Genomic DNA, 25,153 nt, shown 5'->3' on the forward strand with positions numbered 1-25,153 from the left:
AAGTGATGTAGAGACTCACCTGTCCATCTTTAACTTTCTGTTTTTGTTCTACCACAGAGGTAGAGCTGCTCAGTCCCAGTTACTTAACATTTAAAGAAGAGCAGCGATGCGGCAGGCAGTCATTATAGTCATGGTAGTTTCAAAGGAAATACTGGCTGATAAAACACTGCTGTATATTTTTGTATACAATTCAAGAGTAAAAAAAGACCCTCAGGAATTTTGGTGCTCTGACAGTTGAAACTGACATTATGAATCCTGGTACTCTGATACCAACAGAAAACTAATGTGTACTTGATTATTATCTCTGTTGGTTGCCACTGTCACAAAAGAAAAGCTGTGGAAAATGTTCAGGAGAACTGTGGTTCCTCAGCACCACCTACTAAAAGTTTCACCCAACCAATTAGAGGTCTGCCTCGAAATCTGGCTGGGCTTGAATCTGATGGTGTGAACCGTCTCCTTTGCTGTCACCTCCCTGTCAGCCCCTCCTGCGTCTTCCGTGACCTGTCCGCCTCATGGATGTAATGAATGCTGACCTGCTGTCCCCCTTCCAGGCCCGATCTGCCCACTCCTTCCTTGCGTGCCCTCTGATTCATCTGTTCCCCTCCCCTGATGTTTATGTGACTGCCTATGCTAATATCCTGAACAATATGCTAATACGAGTCAATGAATATTCATGAGCTGAGTGGAATACATTCAGGATGACAGTTGGGAGCTGAGACTCTATGTCATTGGAGGAAAGGTAGGACTAAACTTTGTGACTGCTCTGTCTGAACCTCCTGTCAGGATGAATCACTGTGTAGGTGACCTGAGGTCCGGTCCCACTCTGAGGTGAGGTAGCAGAAAGTTGTGTTCCCTAGGTTATTTTTTTTACTCTTTAAAACAACACAAAATTAACTCACAACCACGAAAAGTTTTTGTTTTTTATATGAGTTGCAAACTTCAGGCAGGTAATGCTTGTCTGTTGGGCCAGACTGAAATATCTCAACAACTATTTGATGGATTTCCATCACATTTTATACAGACATTCATGGTCCCTAGAGGATAAATCCTTATAACTTTGGTGATTGTCTGACTTTTTATGAAGCTGCATCAGCTGGTCAAACATTTTTCACTTATCCACTTATTCTCAACATCTAGCAGTTGGATTGTATCAAATTTTGGACAGACATTCATGGTCCCCCGAGGATATATTCTTATGACTTTAGTGATCGTCTGATTTTTTTCTTCTAGCAGCATCAGCAGGACAAACTTTAAACTTATCCTGTGAACTTTCTTAATATCTACCAGTTGGATTGCACCAAATTTTGCACAGACAGTCATAATCCCCTGAGGATGAATTCTTATGACTCCCTGACATTTTTCTGCTACTATGCTACTATAAAGCTCCAGGTTACAGGTCGTTAAACTCTTGTAATAGTATAGTAATCCTGTAAGGTACCATGCTGTAGACTCTTATGATTGAGTAATTTAAATCATTTTTAGGGGCCTGACGATGTAAAACTATCCAGTAATTCACAAGAAAAAAAACCATTTCTCATTTACGTCTTTACTTAATCCTGATATTTGCTTCGTGATCATCTTGAGATGTCAGTCAAGCACAGTGTGTACACGCCCACAGCCACTGAGAAGTATTCTCATTATAATAAGACTATAATCACCTGTGTGGGTTCACCATGGCTGTGCTGGGCTTTTAAACTGCTTTTAGATAACTAATGATAAATATTGTTTAGATTAGTTTCAAACATGTTGATGGATATTTAATGAATGAAATGTTACTATAGTTTTAAATTAAGTGCAAATGATCCTGTGTGTTTATACACACACACACAGACACACACACACACACACATGCTCCTTCTTATTCTGCCACCTACAGGAAGTTAGCGACACTGAGCTGAAACAAAAAACAAAGCAGTCACTGAGTGATTATTCACATCAGCTGACAGCTGCTCCATCAGCAGCAGGAGAGTGGATCCGTTTCAGCTGATTTTCACCTAAAGTTTATGACCTCACAAAAAGTTATTGTGTCTCCTGGTGCAGGACAACATTATTCATCTGTTTTTTTACATTTGAAATGAACCAAACATTTCCTGAGCACAGTGTGAAGGCGTACAACTGGATGTGAAACAGAGCGTGGCTGATAAAGCTCAATTACTTTTTTGACCTTCACTTCTTTTTAATGCATGGTTCATTAAAGTCATCACACACTTTTTTTTCCACTCGGACCTCATCTGCATATCTTAATAAGCCGACCTTGGCTGTGACAACAATTTTAACCTTCGTTTTCATGGAAGACTTTGCACTGTTGGACTCCAAACTGTCTCAAAGTGCAGAGGAGGGACAAGCGCCTCGCTAAAGGACTTTAGGTATTACTAGAGAGAGAGAGAGAGAAAGAGAGAGAGAGAGTGTGTGTGCGTGTTCTCAGCAGGTGAGGAGCAGCATGTATCTGGAGTATGTTGACCTTGCCTTTGTAAAAGGTGCAACTTTCACTGATTATTAAACACTTTTAACAAGTTTCACTGAGGCAGGTTTGTTGTCACCAGGAAAGAATCGGAAAATACAAATCTCTTTGTTTATGTGAATCATCAAATTCAGTTCTGTACAAATATAACACACACACACACACACACACACACACACACACACACACACACACACACACACACAGACCTAACATCAGGGTTTACAGGCTGCATATCACAGGTCCCACATATACACCTGTGGAGTCACAATTAACCTGGTGTTTACATAGTTAAGCTGAACATAGAAATACTACATCTAGACTTTCATCATATATAAAACATAGAAACAGTACAACATGTAGATAAATCAGAAATACATTTATCTGGATTGCATGCAGTTGCAAAGCATTAAAAGACATTACCAAATATTCACAGAGAAGGGCTGATTATTAACACAAGAAAAGGAAAATAGGCTATAAAGGATTTAATCAAAAATCAAAACCCATGTGTCGTAGATGAATTAAAACCATTGTGGTTGACATTTCTGGAAAAAGTGAATAATGAAGGCTAATGATAACATTTCTTTTGTCAAATTATTGTTTAATATTTTAGGGTTGATCTACATTTAACTGATGGGCTCTCTGTTGTTTCGATGGTGGCACTTTTGATTGACTTACCGGCAACTTTATAATTTCACAATCACAATTTTGTTCTGACATATTATTATCTGTAAATTGCTGCAGTTTATTTTAATCCAAGTTAGGATCCTCTCCTAAATGAGAGTTAGATAAACATACATTTGAAAGACTTTAAGCACCACACTGCCTCTCATCTCAATAAAACCTCTCTATTTGGATCCTGTTACTGACCTCTTCAGCAGTGAGGCTGGAGTTCATCCTCTGCAATTTCTGATTTGATGTGATTCTAGATGCTGTACCTCTATGTCGACCTTGATGACATGAGTGGCCTCACCTGGCTCCTTTTAGCACCTGCATGACCTGAGCTATACCATCTCTAAACCTGAAAGGGACAACTATTTTAAAGTGTTGTTTGCTCTTTATCTGAAGAGAACAAACAAATATATGAGAGCAACAAGCATGTGCTGCTTCACCTTGAATTACTCTTGTGCGTATTTTACAACCTGGTGCCTTTTTCAGCAGGAATCATTTCTAAAGTCAATGCCCTTGATGACTGAAGAGATCTAGTTTGAGCAGAACAAGTAATCCTCCCAGCCTCTGAATGTTTGAACCATCTCCTGCAGTGTCAGTGGGACAGAAACGTCTGCGATGGCGTAAGGAGACGCGGGCGGTCAGGTGCTCTCAGGCTGCATTTCCAATAAAAGCCTCCTCAAGCAGAGATGCTCTCCACGCGCTTCAGTGGAGACGAGCTGGAATATTCCTTGAAAAAGCCTTTTTTTTTCTTCTAAAAGTGGGGTCAGAGCGTCAGAGAGGGCCAAACCATCAAATAGAAATCTTTGTGTTTCATTATTAATAATACTGTTGGTTCTCCTCTGTGCACTGCAGGAGGGGGAGGATGTGTCCCGCTACCAGGCTGTGATATGTTGTTCTGACTTAGAGAAACTCAGAAAGCTACAGTTCCTGCTTCTGTGTTACCACTAATAAATCTGCTGGTTATTCTCCAAATGGTTTGGCTAAATCATGTCCATTCAAAGTTTTCTTAACTCTGACCATAAGCAGAAGAAGAAGCAAATCACAGAAAGTGTTTTGACGTCTTTATTTGACAAAAGATAAATTATGCAATGGCAGTACACAATTTAAAAAAGAAAGACCAAGAAAATAACGCTGCTGTTTCGGTTTTTGTGCACAGGTGTCTCAAGTTAGCAAATGAATTTCAGTAGTAACCTGTTGTACTGTCATCTTCATCATTGTCAAGTTGTTGAAATGATTCTCATCACATTTAGTAATTTAACAGTTTGAAAAATACAATCTGTTCCCTTATTTCATTTTGTTTGTGCACAAACTGTGCTCTCTGCAGCAGGTTGCATCCTGAGTGAAGCGTGTGTGAGAACTGTGAGCAGTGTTTTAGATGTGATATCAGCCCAACTTGATTTGGATTATATGAGGCTATAAAGGCCTGGTTACAACAGAAAGTGGCAAAAGTTGATTCATTTAACCTAGCAGAAAAGGTGGTGAGCTAACTGCTGGGATGCTGTAGCCCACTGGGAGTGTGAGGATGCTAACCAAAGTCATTCAGAGTCTATGCAGCTAGGTTAACATGTCTTTCCACCATGCCTCTTTTGTGGACCAGTTTATATTGTCAGCAGAGAGAGGTGGTGATGATGATGATATGACAGATTCTTCTGTTTAGAAAATTCTGGTTCTCTCCACAACCCTGGAGGTCTGACCACTGGTGCTGGGCAACGGTGCAAATTCACCGGGTAGTTGAATGCAATGCCAAAGATTTGTGCAGGGAATCAGATGTTTGCTGTGATATTTCTCCTTCAAAAATATTGGTTTTTGGTCAAAAGACCAGGCAAACTTGAAGATCACAGGGTTGATCAAGCAAAGGGTCTTTTCTCTCTTCACATCAACAAAGATTGCTTCAGTCTGTTGTCGAATCATGTCAATTATAGGCCTGAAGTGGAGGACTGCAATATTCTCTTCTGAGATTTTCAAGTGGAAAGTTGGAAAAGGTTGGGAACGGCTGATGTAAAGGATAGAAACCCACATTTAACCACAGGGATTAATGGCAGTTGATAACTTATTTTTGAGGAAAAGAAGAAAATAAGATGCATATTATATAAAACTAATTTGAAACTTTATCTTGGCTTGTGGTAAATCAAAATGACATCCCAGATAATGATATTTTTTAATGTTTCCTTCCATCATGTTATTGATACAGTCATGAAGATAAGTAAAGTAGAAAAACAACTGATCCAGAAAATTAATGAAGATTCTCTTTGTAATGCAAATAAGTAATTTAGTTTCCTTAAATTTGAAATGTCTGAAAACTTAGAAAAAAGAAAACGGACTTCTCCAACAGTTTGCATGTTTGTCAGGTTGTGTTTATGAGGAGAAAATAAGCTAGAAGTTACTAATTGTGGCACAGAACTCACTGTATCTTCAGTGATGCTATGAAAGGAGCAAGAACTGACATTAATATGATGTTGGATGAAAAATCAACAAAAGACTCGAAATTGGCCGAAAAAACAATCGTGGAATTGCTCTGAAGCCTGAGCTGGCAGCCAAACGCCCACAAAGCTCACAGCCTTGGGGGTTTATGTATCATCTTAAAATTACATTACACATCTTTAACCACTGGAAAAAAATCAAACAAAGTAAGAGCAGAGGCTCATGTCTGTTTTGTCTGAAGGTTCAGGATCAGAGGGCTGTTTGAATGGATCCAGACTCCGACCTCTGGTGCCCGGACCGGGCGATGACGCAGGCAGAGAGCGCCGAGCGGCAGCCTGACATCACAGCCCGTAACATGAGGATAACTCTATATATTTTATAAACACTGGGGTATTGTGGGAAAGCCAGGGAGGGCTAATGCGGCGGCTCATGCTAACATCACATTTCCCTCACCCGTGGCGTTTTAAGGAGATCCAGCTAAGCCTTGTAGTTCACCACAACACTGAGGGCCTTCACACCTCAGCGGGTAGCCGTCCAGGAGTCTGACCTTTCACAGACAACCTGCAGGCTGATGAAATGATAATAAAGCTGCCGGTTGCCAGAGGCCCCCTCCCTGGCTTCCCTCAGACAAGTCGGACTGAAATCCCTAGACTAAATAACAGAGGAAACAGTAGACACCTGGTAGCTGACGGTCGGATCAGAGGAGGAAGTCTGCTCTGACGTTCACACGGCTGGACGAGACACCCAGCAAGCATTTACATGCTGAAAGGAAAGTCATCAAGAGCTGCTGCCTGCTTCAGTTTGGGCTTTAATGGCTTCCTGTTTCAAATACCTACCACCAGCAGATGGTAAGCTTGGCTTAGCTTAGCACAAACACTGGAAACAGGGGTAAACAGCTCATCTGGTCTAAGTAAAGTGAAGTGTAAAAATGCTAAGGGATGTTAACTGGGTGGGGGGTTATGTCTTGGTTGGGACCAGTAGCTTACTGGAGTCTCTGCCTGCTGCTGTTCCAGGCTAATTTTTCAACCCCCACAATTACATCCAATTTTACCTACTGTTGATCTGCTGACTGGCTGCTCATCTTCTCATTTAAATCCTGTTCGGAGCAACAACCTTAACCTTCAACATGGATCTCTGACTTTTTTTTTATCATATCAGATTGAAATTCAACTATTGTGTGAAAACATAGTAATTCAACAAATGTTGTTGCTAATCTGACATGTGGAGCTACATAGGTATGTCTGGGAACCAGTAGGATGACAGAAACAAATAAAACAACAGTCAGAGCAAGACCCCAGAAAAGCTCATCCAGTGACTTGTAACATCAGCTACAGGCTGGTGTTGGACCTCACTTTTGAGTCAATTTGAGTCCTGAAGCATATTTTTTCCCATGATTTCTAAGCAGATTTATGGAAGTTTATCCTCAGGAAGTTTGAGTTGCATGCTCAGCCTGGAATTACCGCCTCGCGGTTGTAGGACTCCTGCAGCTAGTTTCAGATCACATCCCTGTTTATCCAGAATCATATAAAATATTTACCATTTGTGTGAAATTTTGTCATAATTGCAGTGTTTAGTCTTGAGTAATGGCTAAAAAGTGTTTTGTGAGGGCATACTGACCTTTGACCTTTGACCACCAAAATCAAATCACTTCTTGAGTCCAAGTGAACATTTATACCAAATTTGAAGAAATTACCTTGACGCGTTACAGACCTTTCCAGAGAAGAGGACAGATGGACGGACAACCTGAAAACAATATGACTCCGGCTCTGGTTATCATCAACATGGAGGCATAAAAACCCTTTACTTGAATAATAAAGATCAAAATCATATTTTCTGTAAGTGAGGAACAAAACTTTCCTGTGATTGGTTTGATGGGACAGAAAGTGTCACTGATGGTGTGTTGCTGCATTTCAATCCTGCAGGCCAGTTTGTCAGAGCTGACTTCACTGTGACTGAGCGCCAGGAGCAAGAGGAGTCATCTCTGCTAAAAACAGTTTTAATGAGGATCTGTCAGGGTAGATAAATACCACAAAGATGTGTCTGTGTTGTACTTCATACCACTCTGATTCACTGCACAGACGGTCTGCTGTCCGTCATGTGCTTTACTACCCATTTGAATGTGATTGCCAAGATATAAATCAAACTAATTTGAAGTACATTTTAGAATAAAGAATTCTAAAAAGAGGAATTAAGAAAAGCTAGCAGTGATGGTCTTTATGTCTTTAAAGGGGGCTGGCAGCTCGTCACAGAGCCGGTCAGCACTGTATCAGAGGCAGCAGCACGATCTTAACCCTGAGAAAGATTTTTCATAGCTCCCCAGCGTCCAGGACCTCAGTCCTGCAGCACCACAAATCAATAGCCGCTGGCTGGAGAGTTTTAGAGGATGATCAAGGAGTATCAAGTCATCTCTCCTGATGGATCATGCATAAACAGTTATTTCTGTAATTATGGGAGAAGACCCAGAATTATTAACAGAATCATGTGAAAACTAGATAATTACAGAGCACATTTTCCACTGCACAAGTGTTAATTTTCAGTACAAACAATTTGTGTTGACAAGTGTTGATTGGACAGTTTATTCTGGCTCCGCAGTGTTTACATTTCTGGTTGTGAACTTTGGTGTGAAACGCAAGTTGTTTACACTGCAATGAAAAAATAACCTGACAGTGTTGTTGTGTGTATTCTGGTAAAAAGCACCTTTTTTTCTAAATAGATTCTTTAGTCAAGAAAAAAAAATCAACAAAACAAGTCAGCATTCATCAGGACATTCAACTATAGTACAAGATATTGCTTCACTACACTTATGTTAAGTGATGATGAAGACAAGTGCATTTAAAGGTTTAACTGAAGTTAATATTTCCTTTTATATTAACTGATAATATTTGGTTAAAATTGTATTTATCAGGACCCAAACACAGACACAGGCAGCAGTTAAATAACTTTAAAGGTGCTATATGTAAGTTTTTTGCTATCGCTATATAGCAAACATCAACAATTGGATGTGATCTCTTTTTCTAGCTTGATTAGTTTTGCCTGTTTTTCATATTCTTTGAATAAACAATTAAAAACTGTATGAATGATTATTGAAAAGTGAGGTTTGAAACAGTGAAAATCTTATAACTTATATAATTGTCAACTGTTTTATGATGAGTAAGGCAGTTGCATATGTTTCAGTTCGTACCCAGCTTGTTGAGGAGATGCTGCAATAAACAGAGTCTGTGTGGAGAGCCGGAGGCAGAAGGAAACATCCTGTCAGCCCGCTGGCTCACTCAGATGCTGCCATGTTCTGGATGATGTTCTGACTTAAAGTACAAGATCTCAGATCAGTGAGAGGTAGTGGGGGGGTGGTGGTATTGTCAGGGCTTGTCAGGATGTGAGAGATATGAAGGAGTGCACTGTCATCTGCTGGGTATCATAATGCTGTGTCACATTAAGGATTCTGGAGCTCCTCGGTGCCAGTCAGGCTTATGAACTGGGGTGGAATAAATGCTGGAGGACAAAGATCCTCGCCTCAAAAACCAAACCAGAAAGAGAGAACAAGAGGAGACAGATGAATGGACTTTGCTGACAACATGACAGAAACTCAGTGAGGCCAGGGTTTGGTCTCTGTACAGGCACGATAGTAAGAAACCTGGCAACCGACAACGACAACAGTCTGTGATCTCACATGCAATGACTGCATCCGACTGTTGATCACTCGGAAAGTCTGGCATATACCTCCATGTAAAACCACAAGCTGCTATTTTTTACATTTGTGTTTCTGTGCTGGTTAAAATAGAGAATCTGCACCCAGAATTTTATTACACTGAAAAATGTCATTAAGGTCTTCATCATCCTAAATATGACAAAGGACAGGGTGTATGTAGGAACAAACGCCGCATCTTGTTAACAACACAGTCAAGTGGCAAGAGACAAAACTGAAGCTATGTCCGAATTCAGGGGCTGCATCCTTTGGAGAATGTGGCCCGCCTTCGTAGCCATCATAGACTGCAAAGGCTAAACTGAAAAGGGATGGTCTGGTCTATGGAGCATTTCCACGATGGCTCACCAGCTGTATCCACCCTTATTGTTGTGTCACAAAGTGCCGCTCCTTGACAACCTGTAACTTTTTTCAAAAACATTTGAGGTTTTAAGGCCCGTGTTTTAACAGTTGTACCATTGGCTGCTGAACTGAGCTGAAACTGAATACTTACATTCAAAAGTGTAATCCTCAGGCTTTCTGTCTGTGTTGTTTGCTGTTATATTATTTTCATTACCAGCACACAATGAATCTCAGGGATAGGTTGGGCCACAAAGGATCCCCCCGTTGGAGCCTTTGTTGCCAAGGAAAAGAAGGCTGCATTTGAAGGAGCCTTTGAAATGGGACAGCCTAGTCACACCGCCATCATGCAACCTGTCTTTAAATGCAGCCTCAGAAGGATGCAGCCCCTGAAATAGGTTATGAGTCTACAGTTAAGTTTACAGGCATGCTAGCAGCCCTGCGAAGCTGTAGTTAGACACAGCAGTGTTTGAGCTAGGTGCTAACTTTAGCATGCTAACAAGCACACACTGACAAAGCTAAAGTGCTGATGTTAAGCAGGTAATGTTTATTGTGTCTCTGACAGCTGGCATTAATGCCGTGAGCTTTGCAGGTGTATGGTCAAAAATCTAAATGCTTTAAGGATTGAACTAGCATTCATCCTCTGGGATCACAAATCCCACCCTATATAACTAATCCAACAGTTTCTGAGATATTTCAGTCTGGACCAAAGTGACTAAGTGAGTAACCAACAAACATCACCACTTCTTATATATATACATATATATATGTTTCTGAGTTCTACAACCTTTGTTTTTCTAATGTTTCTAATGATGCATCTGTGGGATCATATTGTAGGAATTGATTCTAATCCTCTCACTCCACTGTTGGAAAGAAAAATACATTAGCCTAGAGGCTTTCTTCAGTTTCCTTTGATAAAAAAAGAGTCTAACGTCAGGAAAAGCTGTTGTTCAGTTCAGAATCGGTTGCTCCAGTCTGACAGTGAATGTATTGTCTGTATTGGACTTTGCCTCATCAGTGCTGACCTGTTACCTGACCTTGCTAATCCATTGGCCTGATGTGAGAATCAATGCTAAGTGGATGCCTTCCACCAAGACCCTGTTTGTCTTATTGAGCGATGTCATTGGTCAGGCAATAGGAGGAGGTGGGTGACCAAAAGAACAGAGAGCTAGTTACGTCATGTGTTTATCCATTCATGAAGTGAAATCTGGACCACAGCTCATGCCTGCAAAAAGCAACATATTTCATACCACGAGAACATTTTTTCACAACATTCAAACAAATTTCTTTGTCCATCATAAGATACAAAACAAGTTGTGATACACATTTGGTTAGAATTTTGTTATGAGTCGTATCACAGAGTTAAAAAACAACAACCTAGATGGTTGTTCAGGTTGGAAGACTGGGTGGTTTTTTCTTTATTAAATAAGTGTCTTTTGAGTCTTTATTTATCGCCAAATCAGGTAACACAACAGTGATTTAGCCTTTGACTCACTGATGAAATTAAGTCCTTGCATTTTTGTGCTCTTGCAGTTTTATGAACTGGGTGTCTGGTCCAACTCGCACACGGAGGTCATAAGGAACACGAGTCACAAGTGTTCAAAACAAACCTGTAATTACCATGTATGGCCATAGGTGTCACCAATATTAACGAAAGTGAGATCTTCGAGATTGCTACTTTAAGCATGACCACGATTATCTGCTAACCTTAACCATATGTTTATTATCATCACCATGACAACAAAGCTCCTAACTCACTTTAACCCAAACCATGTTCTTCCCCTAAACTTAACCAAGTTGTTTTTGTACCTAAATCTAACCTGAGTCCAGGTTTGATGTGAATCTTCTCTGTTTTTGCTGCTCAGAGCAGCAGCTTCCTCTGGGAGCAGCTGGATGCCGAAGTGTTCAAACACAGCAGGAGCAGAAAAGAGGAGAAATAACCTCTAATGTCTCCACTCATTAATATTACAAGCTCTTGTCTGTGGAATCTCAGCCTGCTTTAACCACTAAATAATTCACACAATAAAATCTTTTCTTTCTCTACCTCCCTTACGCTCTTTTCTTGGTGCTGCCTGAAGTGGAGCAATGGAAGAGAGAGAGGAGACAGAGAGAGGTAGACTGTGAACAGAGGGAACAACAGTAAGCTGCTACTCATTTCATGAGTATCAGATTTCATCCAGTTACATGTCTCCTCTTAATAACAGCTGCAGAAAATCAATATGTAAATGTTCACTTAAAGGATGTAAGTGAACAGCTTTTCCCCTCCACTGGTAGCAACAGGCAAACCTGGTTGGGACGCACTTGCATGGATGTATAATACAACATAAAGTATATTATTATACATCCAAACACACTTGTGAAATGCCTTTAACCTCAAAAGCCACAAAGCATTGAACAAGTCTGTCCCACCCAGGTTCATCACTTTTTACTGTCCCCTGGAAACACTTGTTGTGTTGTGAGTATTTGCAGCGTGTGTTGTCAAGTTGATGTTTTCTTAATTTGCTTGTATGTTGTCTCTTTGCAAGTTATAGTGCATTGAGCTCTCAGGGCCACCACAAACAATTATTTAATGAAGAAACACATTAATAAACAGGTTACTTGTTACCGCTTCTACAAAGACTCAAGGTTTTATTCCCAGCACCAGTACCTCCAGACTGTCACTGCAACTAATATGATTGGTGGGAAGCCAGTGAGGGATCATGCCTTGTTTTGCTGCAGTAGCAATTTGCACTGCTCTCAGGGTAACTGAAAACATTGAAGCTATAAGGTGGCACAGGATCTATATGATCAGATAGCATATACTTAGAAAAGATAAGCTTACAGGGAACACACACTCAAACTTCAAGCTAATAAAGCTACAGCAGCCTGGTAGTGTTTGCATTGATCAAATCCTGCTTAATAACAATAAATAATGTGATGAACAGTTTACTGGTACAATATGTCAAGATTCCCTTTAATTCACAAGCAGGCTCATAAGTCTTTGGATTCTGGACTAGATCCTGTGATCATGTGACCTGGGCCTGTTGAGGTGTTCAAGCTCTAATAAGTGAGTTCCCCCCAAAACGAGATCAGATCACTCACACCTGATCAGGTCGAGAGTGAAGGTGATGTCACTATGAGTTCACCTGGACTCATCCTTCAGGTGTTCTGCAGCGCGCACCGCTGTGAGCGCGGTCACGTCGCGTCAGAAATGACCGCAGCAGCAAACAAACAGGATGAGACCGGATCCGGTGTGCACGACACGCACAATTAATTCTGAGCCGACCTGCGCTTTTCTCCCAGCAGCAGCTCGTCCTCCTGTGCGGGCACCCCGCATGAGCTCGGATCTTGTTTTCTGCGTTTTCACCGTTTTGTTGCAGCGGGAGTCAAGAGAGACCCTGCGGACCCGGAGCCCGGGGAGGAAATACTTCCAAGGAGATTTGTGGATTTTATAGAGTTAGACGCTTTTGTATCTGCAAACTGTTCTGGAGCAAAGAGCTGCACTTTAACCACGCATGAATGAGAAGAAACTGTGAGAAAACACTTCCTCACTGAAAAAGTTTTGGCTGTGCAGGTTGTGAATTAAGAGACGAAATGTAAAGAGAGAGCCTCATTTATGCACCGAGACCGATCTGTGCGCCTCATTCTCACAGAGCAGGTGTGTGTGTGTGCATGGGAAACGCTTCTGTGAGCGGAGACTTCTACACCTCTCCCAGCTGAAACTCGACACCTCCTGCCCCTCACCTCTGCCCGCGAACCTGGGCGCCCGAGCCGGAGGAGAGAGACGCGCCGTGGGGGACGCCATGGCAAGATCCAGATACTTAATGTGATGGGTAAGATTACGACCTATTTTCCAGAAGTGTCTGTGGTTCCTGCGGAGAGGGTGGACCTGTACAAAGCGCCAAAAGACGGTTCTTCAGAGGTTTGTGCCATGGAAAAACCTTTGAAAACAGTTTAATGTCTTAAATGCGTCAAAATGGTGGTTTGTACTCAAATCATCCGTTTCACTGGTTAAACAGCTTTTCAGCAGCCAGTTGCGGTTTTGAAAAGTTAATTTATTTCAGTGGTTAACTGAATCATTTAAACAAATCTCAGCTACTTTAGTTCATATCACTTTTACGCACATAAATCAAGTGGTTTAGGTAAATATTTCTCTGACGACGTCGTTCCAACAGTGATGAAAATGACACGTTTACCTACATGGAGATAGAGACACTTAAGTGCATGTGTCTGAGCTGCTCCTGTCATGAACCCACACCCCTGAAACCTGAGTGACTGAAGCAACTATAACTACACTGAACCTGATCCGTTTAATTACGCAGCTGCTTATTTGCGTAAAATCTGCGTAAAAGTCGCACCATGAACTCCACATTAATACACAGCTACATTTATCATCATTTATAAACCACATGTTGCATTGATGCTTTTATTATAATATCACATATGGTTACAAATGCGCAAATTCCAGGGTCATATGACACGTCGTGATAAATTCTTACTGGATTTGTCTACTTATTCAATATGGAAGCATTAAGGGTTTCAGAAATCCTGATGTCAGGAGTCCCTCAAACTCTCACCGTCCAGGCCAAAAAAGTATTTAAATTTAATTATGATTCCAGTAATGTTCAAATATACTTTAAAGATATCCAGACTTTAAATTGACCCAATATAGAGTTTATAGTCATCTCATCGTCCATCTATAAAATGCTACTACTATAATAAGGACATTGAGTGATAGACTAATATGTTTTAAATAAGGAGTCTAAGCAAATGCTGTTGCTGCACTGATCTGTATTGGAAACAGGTTGAAATAATCCTATTGTATTTGTATATTCTTACAACTCTTATTTTTTGCAGTGTATGTGTTCCTCTAATTCTTTACACCATATTTATTTGATTGTTTTTAAATTGCTGAGATTTATTTATTTTTTTAACTTAAATTGTGTTTAGTTGACTGAAGCTCTAAGTTTGGATGGATGAAGGTCGGATGCTGACCTTTCATTGTGTGTCTTGTCCGGTGATTTGTGTGTAATGCTGACTGGCTGTGTAGGTGTAAATGACTCTCTTGGCCCTGGGGGATGCTGATGCTCCATCGCTATGGAAACCCAGATGCAATAGCCAGTGATGAGCTAATACTCAGGTGCTGATGAGAAGAGCAGCTTAGAGCAGCGTTTAGTCATGTGTCTGGAACTGGGCAGAAGGCAGCGTCCGCCCTGGACAGGTTTCTGGTCTAATGGAAAACATGTTCACTAGATGAATTTAAGTCCAGTATTCCTTCTCCCTTTAGCTTCGGCTAACATCTGGCTCACATCTTGGACCTTTATATTGCGTGTGTTCTTCTGTACTTTGGTCATTTTTACCCAAACTGTAGACGTTTTTCCCTGTTATCCAGCAGCAGGTTGGATTTTCAATGGTATTTTGTGTAATTTTACATTTGTCCAAAGTAGTGGCCAAAAAGTTTATGGAAACATTGAATTTAAAGGAGCCATTTGTAAGTTTTGCTATCGCTACATAGGTAATATTAGCATTAATAGCTGTTTAATTACCAGTCTGGATGAAACATTGCCAGTTCAACATCAAACTTCATTCCTTTACTTGCCAAGAGGTTTGTTTGCTTCCATTTCTATTTCTATTTCTATTTCTATCACATCTTCTCTTATACTGACGTTAGCATGCTAACTAGCTAGGCCTGGTCAGACTGTCTCTTCACTGTATTGTCCAGTCTGCCCTGGAGCAGTAGCTGCTCAGAGGACGTATTATAACCTCTTGTCTCTTAAACGCAACAATGACTGAAGCTCTTGGCAAGACTGGTGAGTAAAGAGCTGCTAATGCTAATGTTGGCTATGTAGCAGTAGCAAAAGGTACAAATAGCTCCTTTAAACATTGATTTTGCTCTGGGCAAACATTTTAACAAATTTGATGTCGTTATTTTTCAATACAAGAATTTAAGAAACCTAAATAATGATAATAATAATAATGTCTGTTCAAAGAAATGATGCCCAGATTGATGCAAGCAGTTTTATCAACCTTATCAGCGAAACAACAGTTCACATTTTAAAGTGAATCTATGGAAGCCTTTAAAGGCAAGTGAAAGTGTGTTGAGAGGCTTGTGATATTTTTTTCTTAATCTTCCAAAGCCCTGAGAGGCAAGTGAAAAAATGTCATTATTTTTATTTGTAATACAAATTTCCACAACAAAATCCTGCCTCTCGGGGCTTCCATACATGTCGATGATTGTGGGTAACTAACATTGTCTATGGGAAGACATGTTGCTGTTTTTAAAAAGATTTTTTTTTTATAGTGTATATTTCAGGATATTAACAACAGGATACACTCTGGAGTAACATAAGGCAGTGTCTTAAAGCATTTCCTGAAGAGATGGTTTTAGTCAACAATGGAAGATGCTCAGGGGATCTACAGGTGGAATCTACCTGTGATGTCTCCTCAGCAGAGACTGAGTCTATCATCTGTCCAGATTACTCAGAGAGCTTTGGGGGGTTTGAAGGTGTGTTGGTGGCTCAGAATTCATCACAGGGTCACAGTCTCAACATGCGACACACTCCTGCCGACCCTGGTCTCGTCACACCCACTCATGAATCAGAGGAAATGAGAAGATGATGATGATGATGATGATGATGATGGGTCACATCTCCTCTCACATGACTTTCCTGGTGTTTTACTCTTCATTACACTTCTGCTTTGTTTCTGATTTGTTGTATAAAACATGGTGGAAAGCTGAATATTAGGAATTCAGATTTAAATTCATAATACTAATGTAACATCAGGGATGAGTGAGTTCAGCAGGATGTTTGACCTACAGGGGAAACTTGTTAAATTTCCATCTGTTGTCACATTAAGGCTGAAGAACATTTGCTGGCGTCCCTTTAGCATTTACATTTTTCTTTGCTAATGCACACTTAATTCTGGTTTGAGACCAGATTTATTGCATTAAACATGAAGGAAAAGTGAATAATAAAATACATAATGTCTCCCTCCCTCTCTCTTCGTTATGTAATTTGAAGATTACAAACAGACTCCTTGACTTGTCCTCATTCACATGTGACACGTGAAGGAAAGCAAAACTGAAGAAGTACCTCATGTCACCTCTTCTTTGTCTCCCATATTTGTCTCCTCTGTTGACTCATATTTTCCTCTTCTGTTGTAAAAACTTTCCAGAGACAAATATGAGTACCAAGCATGATTGGTTTTAATGCTGAAGGCTTTTTCTAGTCTGTTGTCAGTCTGTTTTTTTTTTTTTGTGATAGCTGTATCTCTCAAAAACTTACCAGCAGATTTTGTTTTTTAGTTCACTGGTCACGTCTCTTTTTCATTACCAGTGAAGGCTTGGAATAAAGCATTCAACCACTAGACATTTGTCATTGTTTTATCCACAATGTGCAGGAAGACAAAGAACAAAGCATCACGAACAGTCCCAGCAGCAGTAGCTCTGCAGGTCGGAGAGCGGTTTGTCGTTGGAGGAGGTTTGCGCTCTGTTGACTGCCTCATTGTTTAATTGTTAGGCTGCTTTGGGACCACTCAGCCAAATGCCTGATACTGAAAAATGCAAAATGTTTCATGGAATCCATAAACGAGAAGCTTATTCAGATTTTCATCTTTTAACAATGTCTGTTGAGCTTGAGGCGTATCTGGAGTTTTCTCACCTTCTCAACCTTGAACCTTGAACCTTAGTGACCCAGTTTGTGTTACATGTGATCAGAGGTGAGAGTCAGTCACACATGTGTAAGTCGTAAGCGTGTCTCAAGTCTTAATCTTCAAGTCACAAGCAAGAGGAAAAGGAAGGAAAACTGGTGCAGCTGTTTACACCTTATTAATCTTATTGATATTTGATATTCTTTGGCAGTTAAAGTCCGGATCTGTGGCTGCAGCCACCCGCTGCTACAAATGCTATCATTAGCCTTATTATTATTATTATTACCTTGATTGGATTGTTTGGGCTTGGTGGAGGTATGCACTTTACTGAGTGGCACTCCTCATAGTTATTACTATGATTATACATTTTGATGTGGAACATGCACTGTGCTTTGTTCTCTTTCCTCCTGTGTTCCAGATTTTAGTATTTTTGGACTTAGCCCCTCCCCATGAAAGCTAGTTTGCGGGAAAATCACCCAATCGTGTTTCAAACACAAAATATAACTTCTCAATATCTAGAAAAATGCAAATATTGAATAATCATTCATTGTTTTCTCACCTTTTGTTGCTGGAACTTTTTTGTCCTGAGTTTAGCCTCTCAGGTCGTCCTTCCTTTTAACCTGTATCTGTATTTAGCATTTCTTGGCGGGATTGAGTTTCAATCCCGTCAATGGTCAGTTTGTGAAAGCATGGGTCTGTAGTTTTGTCCATCATTTTATTGGTTATGAATATTGTAGACACTATCCACCATCTGTCATTTGTTCAAATCCGTAAACAGACCTGACAAGAACCTCTTGTACTACAGCTACTCTGGTCTGTTGTCTATCAAAATCAAATGAGGAGCGGGTACAACTGGTTTTTAAACCTTGTTTCCTTAAATGGTCATTTTTGCACAAAAGTGGTATCAATGTTCTCATCTAATTCTCTGCCATGAAGTGAAATGCAGGGTTTCCCAAAAATGTTGAACTGTTTCTTTAAACAAAGAGCTTTTGTGCCTAAACCGTACCAAAAATGTTAAAAGTCAAAGTCATATGAATAATTATTTTAAGAGTCATTTGTAATGGGTAGGAAAGCAATGACAAGCTTACCAAGTACTGGTTTAATCTGGATATACTGTTGTTTCCAACTTGCCTGATTACTTGGTTTCTTGACCCATCAGACTTTGTTGCTGGTAGCTCGATTTCGAATACAGGGTTTTAATTACTGATAGGAAAGTGACTGATAGGTATTGTTTGTGGTGGTTTGCAGCAAATTGCCTGGAGGTTTTTGTTCAGGGCAAAAAAAGAGATCAGTGATGATGTGTTTCCATCAGTCAGATTCATCATCATCAGAATCAGACCTGCTAATATTTGCACTTGGCTCACTGCAACTTTTTTTGGCTTAATTTACTGCCAGAAATGTGGCTGAGTCGTAACAGATAAACGATAAAAATTGATTTACTCTCAGCTGTAAAATCCTCAGCAATAACTGCTGGCAAGACAAACCACTTTAAAGGTTTTGGAGCTGTACAGAAGAGTTGTAAAATTTTACAGCAGCATCATTATCGTTGTAACCTCCTCACTTGTCCCTCCTCATCATCCCTCTGTCTTTACGCTCTCCCTCCTCTGCTTCTGCTTCCACCTTCGATTTTCCTCATATGCTTTCCTTCACCTCCTCCTCTCATTGTCTCCTGTTTCTTCCCTCTCCTGTTTCCTTTCCTCATCTCCTCTATTCCTTGTTTCTTTCTCCATGTTTTTCATCTTCTCCTCACTTCTTGCCTCATCTCGTTTCCGTCCTCTTCCTCCTCTTCTCTCTAATCTCTGTCACTGAACTCTTTTTCCTCCCATCACACTTTTTCTTCATGTCTTTTCTCCTCTCCCTGACCTTCGTCCATCTTTACTCCCTCCTTGACCCTCCCTATCCTCTCATTATCATCTGTCCATCTGTTCTTATTTCCTCCATTTCTCTCCTTTCTCATCTTCTTTTTCTTATCCTCTTACCTCATGGTCCATTTCCCCTGTCATCTCTCCTCCCACACCCTCATCTCCTCTTATTGTCCTCCTCCTTGATCATTTCACTCTCATCCCATCCTCCTCCTCCTCCCTCAGGCTGTTGATGGAGAGGATTTCGAATGTCAGCCGGGACAGTGGTCATCGCAGGAGGAATTCTGGCTACAGTCATCTTACTGACCATCGTCGCTGTACTGTGTTTATGTAGGTTGCAGGTACGACTGTTTTACTATTCGCTGCACGTCTAAGGTTTAACATGTTTAAAGAAGTGCATAGTGACGTTGTTAGAGCAACAAAGTCCACATCCAAATCCCAATCTTTTTGTTAACCTAAACAAGTTATGTCTGGTACACCTGCCGCCATAGGGGCACTATTTTGGGTGAGACTCCTATTGTTGCTCAGGTTGGAGGACTGGTTATAATTTTATGTAAATCCATCCAATAGTTGTCATTTTACTCAGAACAACAAAATGCCAAACCTGACTTGGTCATGTCTGAGGAGAAGTCAGATGATCACCAAAGCCAAAAAAATTTGTCCTCTGGCTCCTTGAAATTGCATCTACATACAACTTATGAAGGTTTTAATGCTGATGGCATCACATTTTCTTAATGTTGTTAAAGAACATATTCTGCAAGTTGCAAAATTATTGATACTAAAAGTCAGTCAGTCAGTCAGTAAAATGTTGACAAAAATGTTTCGCACCAAAATATATCCACATGTTGTAGTCACAGCATTAGTCAAATTTTTAATGCCTCTACTTTGGCAACAACATTAAAAAAAGGTTTGTTATCACAACATAATAATAGAGGACAATCAATGTCTGTACCAAAGTTAATGGTGATCTATCCAATAGTAGTTGAGATATTTCACAGAATTGACATGATATTGTTCAGAACTTCAGCCACATCACACCGAAGTCCTAAAGAGATGTTTGGATTCAGATATTCTGTCATTTCAGTTTGTAGTATGGTTTCATATTAATAACGGTACGTTAGTGTTACATTTTTTTTTAGTTTTTACAGTGACTCAGACCTGTGGTTCTCTCTTCTTGTGTTTAACTGCACCAGTATTACTGCTGTAAGAGGGAGGAGTCTGAGAAGGGGGAAGAGGAGGAACCAGAGCTAGCCACCATGTCGCCGTCCCGCCCCCTGGCTCTGTCTGCTCCTCCGACACCTCCGACGCCGGAGCACTACAGTGACGAGCCAGAGACCTACCCCCCCACCTTCCTTACTGAGGCCAATGGGCCCACTAACTTCTCCCCCACCCCTCCACCACGCAGGTGCCAGCGCTCGCATGCCTTCTGCCCGTCCTGCACCCGCTGTTCACTGCCCTTCTACCTACAGCACCCAGAGAGGCTGTGCAATGGTGGGCGCAGGATCAGCTACAGGACTGTGCAGCAGCAGGACCTGGAACTGCCCATGGACCTGGCCAGTTTCTATCAGAAGCTCAACCTCATCCGCTCTGTCACCATGAGGGAGGTGGTCACCCACAGCGTCAGCACCGACGTCTAGGAGCAGGCAGGATGAAAGCTGTGCTGGGAAAAAAGGCTGATGTATACAAACTGAGTCGGTACCAATGGCTGTGTATAAAGATGACCGACCCAACGTGTTAGCTCCCAAAAAGTGAAGCCAAAGCATCTTGATCACCCCCTGGTGGCTGGCTGCAGTATAGGCCATAAACCCCTCCTCCACGTTAGCAGATTGGACATGGGCCAAACTTCCGAATCAAAGCTGTGTCCCAATTCAGGGGTGGCATCCTTTGGAGAACACGCTCTATGAAGTTGTGGCCCTTCGTAACCGTCGTAGGCTGAGTGGACATGAGACAGTCTGGTCTATGGAGGATTTTTGCTTTGCTTCACCAGCTGTTCCCACCATTACTGTTAACTGCCTAGCAACCTTGAGAACATGTAACTTTTTTTTACGAAAACCTGAGGGTTTAAGGCTCTTGGTTTTAACAGTTAGCTGTTGAACTGAACTGAAACCCAATACTTAGATTCTAAACTGTAATCCATGGGCTTTCTGTTGATGTTTGTTTTCATTACCAGTGTGCAATAAATATTGGAATAGGCTAGACCACGATCCCATTGAGGCCTTTGTTGCCCAGGAAAGGAAGGTTGCAGTTCTCGGCTGCATTTGAAGGAGCCTTTCGAAACTGGACAGTCTAGTCACGCTGCTGTGAGTAGACCATCATCAGTCTTCAAGTGCAGCCTCCAAAGGATGCGGCTGTTGAATTGGTACACAGCTTAAGTGCACGTCAAATAAATTTTTCCCAGTGATTCTGTAATTTTAGATAGTTCTTATCACGCTGATGTTCAAGTGCTCCCTATTTTTCTGATAAGTTTGGATTTAATTAGTAATTTGATGCTATAAAATGGGTGTGTGACGTCATGACTCAATTGAGGTTTGGGGGCGGGGCCTCAGTACCAGGGCTTCACTGGACAATTACTACTGCTCAGACTCCAAATGATGCCACTGGCACAAGATGGCAGCACCTGTATCTGTGATATTTTGGCTTCATTTTTGTAAAGCAGGAGGAAGTGGAGACGCAGCGTCAATCTTTAAATACAGTCATTGGTGGGCAATGTCTGCAGACACACTAACTTAATCAGTTCTACAAGTATCGTACTGTGTTTGCAGCTACTGTACTGAATAATGTCAACACTGAGGGCTTTTAGGTGACAGCCATGGTGGAGGTCTACATCTCTAAAGAAACTGCAAACAGCTGAATTCAATTTTGAACATAAAATGTTGCTGACAGACTTGAACGGACTAACATTTGTCAGTTATGACTTCAAAACTGATCATTTTGATCAGTATATCTCATTTTGTGTTTTACCTACTTAAGTAACCAACCAAATGTTGTGTATAAACAAGACAATGTACAATATGAGCTTTTGTCAGTAAATTTAACACAGATTTTGTTTGAATGCACCGCACAAGAGACAGAAATGGACATAAAAATCCTTGACAAGTTGTAGTGTTGTAGCTGTAGCTCTTTTAAAGCGAAGTCTGGTCTTTAGCTTCAATTATACTCCCTTAGTAGACATGCACACGGACAGTTGCGGACACCATGGACATGAAGTTGCTATACTTCTCTCTAGTATGCTCTCTAGACTCTCTGATGACAAAATTTATGGCATTTAGACCCTTGTGGAACCTAAGTACTGTCAATAAATCCCATGTGTGGATCAAAACCAAAATTATTGTGTGTGTATCCAAACCCTGATATATGTTATTCTTCTGTGCCATAGAGCTCCATTGTTGTCCAAAAGCTAATAAAACACATCAATGAGCCACACTGTTGCACTGGGTGACATGTTCCTTCATCACCATGAACACATGCTCCGTCCTGCTGCCCCAAATACTACTAGAGCACCAAATGTGGATCAATCCACCTCTGAAAATAGTCAACAATAAATGCACCATTTCCTTAACTAGATCTTTTTTTAAAGGAGCTATTTGTAAGTTTTGTTATTGCTACATAGCTAATGTTAGCATGAAGAGCTGTTGACTTACCAGTCTAGAACAAATTTTGCAAGTTCAGCATCAGACTTCATTCCTTTACTAGTCAAGAGTTGTCTCCAGTGGTGAAAAGCAGCTGGTTAGCATGCTAGCCAGCTAGCCCAGTCCTGTTGGTTCGTCTCACTTTCCGATACCAAGTCACTGTAGCGTCCAGTCTGCCCTGAAGAAATATCACTGCTCAGAGGGCAGACTATAAAATCTTGTCTTGTAGACACAACAATGGCTGACGCTCTTGGCATAACTGGTAAGCTGTTGATGCCAACATTAGCTGTCTAGCAAAAAGTAAAACTTATAATATGCGCCTTTAAATGAAACTATTTATTTGTGAGGCTGAGATCTACGTCTCCAGAAGGACGCTGTGGACTTGATGCTGAGAGCTACAGACACAGTAGGGAAGTCAGAAATCACTGAGAGACAACTAACACATTGTTGGTTTGGGTCTTTTCATGGGATTTGTTGACAGTAAGAAAACTATTGAATAACACTGTCCTAATCCTTTCAGCCCCAAATAAAGAGTGTTTGGGGAAGATATAAAGCTAAAGACATTTGAGGACTGAGACAGACTTTCACCTACAGTCACAAAAAGCTCTTTGAGTTTACTCTGTTTCCCACTTTATTGAAATATATCATGTGTGAAAAGCCAAATCTCCAACATACAGTTTATATATGCAGGTACTTCTACAGCATACTTACTATACCAACACACTGTGGCTCATTTATGCAGTGAAAAACCACATATACAGGCAAAATGTTTGTGTGTGTTTGTTAATGTACAAGCAACTGTACAGATCATTCACTACCTGCTACATTTCACATGTATTTCTTTCACTAAATACAACCTTTTGAACCAAACAATTTTTATTATCTATCTATCTTTATGTTGGCTGATGCTTCTACACACCCATGGTGAACCTGCACAGGTGTTTTCACTTATTCTGCCTCATCTCCAGATTATATAGGTGTGTACTGACCAAGCTCTGATCAGCCAAACTAACAGAAAACACCTGTGTAGGTGTGCAGAGCCCTTGAGGATGCAAACCAGTATGAGATTAACAACTCAGTTTCTCTGAGCTTTTAGTTGTCATGGGGGAAAACCTTGAAAACTTGAAAGAATTACTCTTCATGGTTTCAAATGCATTATTTCTGTGAGCAAATCATTAGTGTTACACCACAAACGAAGCAGTTTAACAGCACAAGTTATCATTTCTTTCCCTTGTGAAATCTGTCGAAGGATTTTGACTCAAAATCTGAAGTTTTTCATTGGGCATTTGTGCTACTTTTGTAAACTGAGTAGCAACAGTGTAAAGCAGATGAAATAAAGGAGGCAATGGTGACAAAATGTTATTACTGATATCAAGAAAAAACTAAAAGTTGTTGAAAAAAACTTAATTCTTTACATCTTAAGCCTAAAAAAAAGCCTAATACCCCCTATTAGAAAATGTTCTCATCAATTCAATAGTTGAATTGATGATACTTTTGTTTTGGACTTTGTACAACTCCGTTGCAAGTAAAAATGCATAAAAGCTAAAAGCTATAGATTCACTACACAGAGCTCCTGGTTGACCCATGTTTGTGTTCACTTGTGTAGATTCGTAGGCCTGTGCTTTTTTTCCTGTTCATGATTTTGCTCCAGTTGTCAGGCTGTGACTGTTTCAATGTGTGAATTCAGAAAACAAATTGCATTTAAAGGGCTTTTCTGAAGCATTCAACGAACTAATGACTGTGATTTCTCAAAGACAGCTTTCATTTCCAGCTGAGGACATTCTGCTGTAGACAGATGCTCTACTGAGAGCTCCAGTGTTCATGTAATTTTCAAGGCCTTTTACTCCAACATGATGTAGAGCATTTAAGAAGAGACTGACATTCACAGTAACTCGTACACTTACACAGTTTGGTATTTCTTAATGATAGTACAGTAGATGAGAGTTTAGTATATTTTACAAACTTCTCATTAGTAGAGAAACAGCTCAACTCCAGGATTTGCAATGTTTTCCTTTTGTCACAAAAGAAACATCCCGTAGAGGTGTTCTGGAATACAACGAAATTACACTGTAACTTGAGCATAACATGTAACATATGATAAAATAATACGCTGCTACGAAAAGGACATTAGCTCTGTTTATTCTAGTTGGTCCAGTGTCTTTTTCTCCCTCTGTGTTTTTAATTAGTGTGTGTTGAAACCTCAGGTAGTGAAGATGTGATGATCTTAGACGGATGAACGAGTGCACAACCTGCAATTGTGTTGCCTCCACTTTGTCATGTTTGTAAAATAGCAACCGAATACAAAACTTGAGTTTGTCGCTATGTTGCATCAATAAACTAGAATTAAGGTGTCGCAGTTGTATGCCTCCACCACTCAGACTAGTTCCAGACTACATCCCTGTTTATCCAGAGTCATATGAATATTAACCATTCGTGTGAA

The 25,153-nt window shown here is 40.6% G+C and overlaps 1 protein-coding gene across 2 annotated transcripts; it reads left to right on the top strand.

Annotated features, from left to right (window-relative positions):
• Positions 1 to 12,198: 12,198 nt before the first annotated feature.
• LOC139624613 (protein FAM163B) lies at positions 12,199 to 22,505 on the top strand. Of its 2 annotated transcripts, none has more exons than XM_071483879.1 (3): positions 12,199 to 13,494; positions 19,310 to 19,425; positions 20,278 to 22,505. In XM_071483879.1, the coding sequence occupies exons 2-3, from the start codon at positions 19,333 to 19,335 to the stop codon at positions 20,719 to 20,721; spliced, it is 537 nt and encodes a 178-aa protein (XP_071339980.1). In that variant the 5' UTR covers positions 12,199 to 13,494; positions 19,310 to 19,332; the 3' UTR covers positions 20,722 to 22,505. The 2 variants fall into 2 exon arrangements, with proteins under 2 accessions (XP_071339980.1, XP_071339979.1); XM_071483878.1 differs by having other exon boundaries at positions 12,199 to 13,405.
• The last annotated feature ends 2,648 nt before the right edge of the window (positions 22,506 to 25,153 follow it).

The sequence above is a fragment of the Trachinotus anak genome, unplaced genomic scaffold, assembly GCF_046630095.1.
Source record: "Trachinotus anak isolate AG129_WGS33_773 ecotype Australia unplaced genomic scaffold, CSIRO_AGI_Tana_v1 ptg000008l, whole genome shotgun sequence".
NCBI lineage: Eukaryota > Metazoa > Chordata > Actinopteri > Carangiformes > Carangidae > Trachinotus > Trachinotus anak.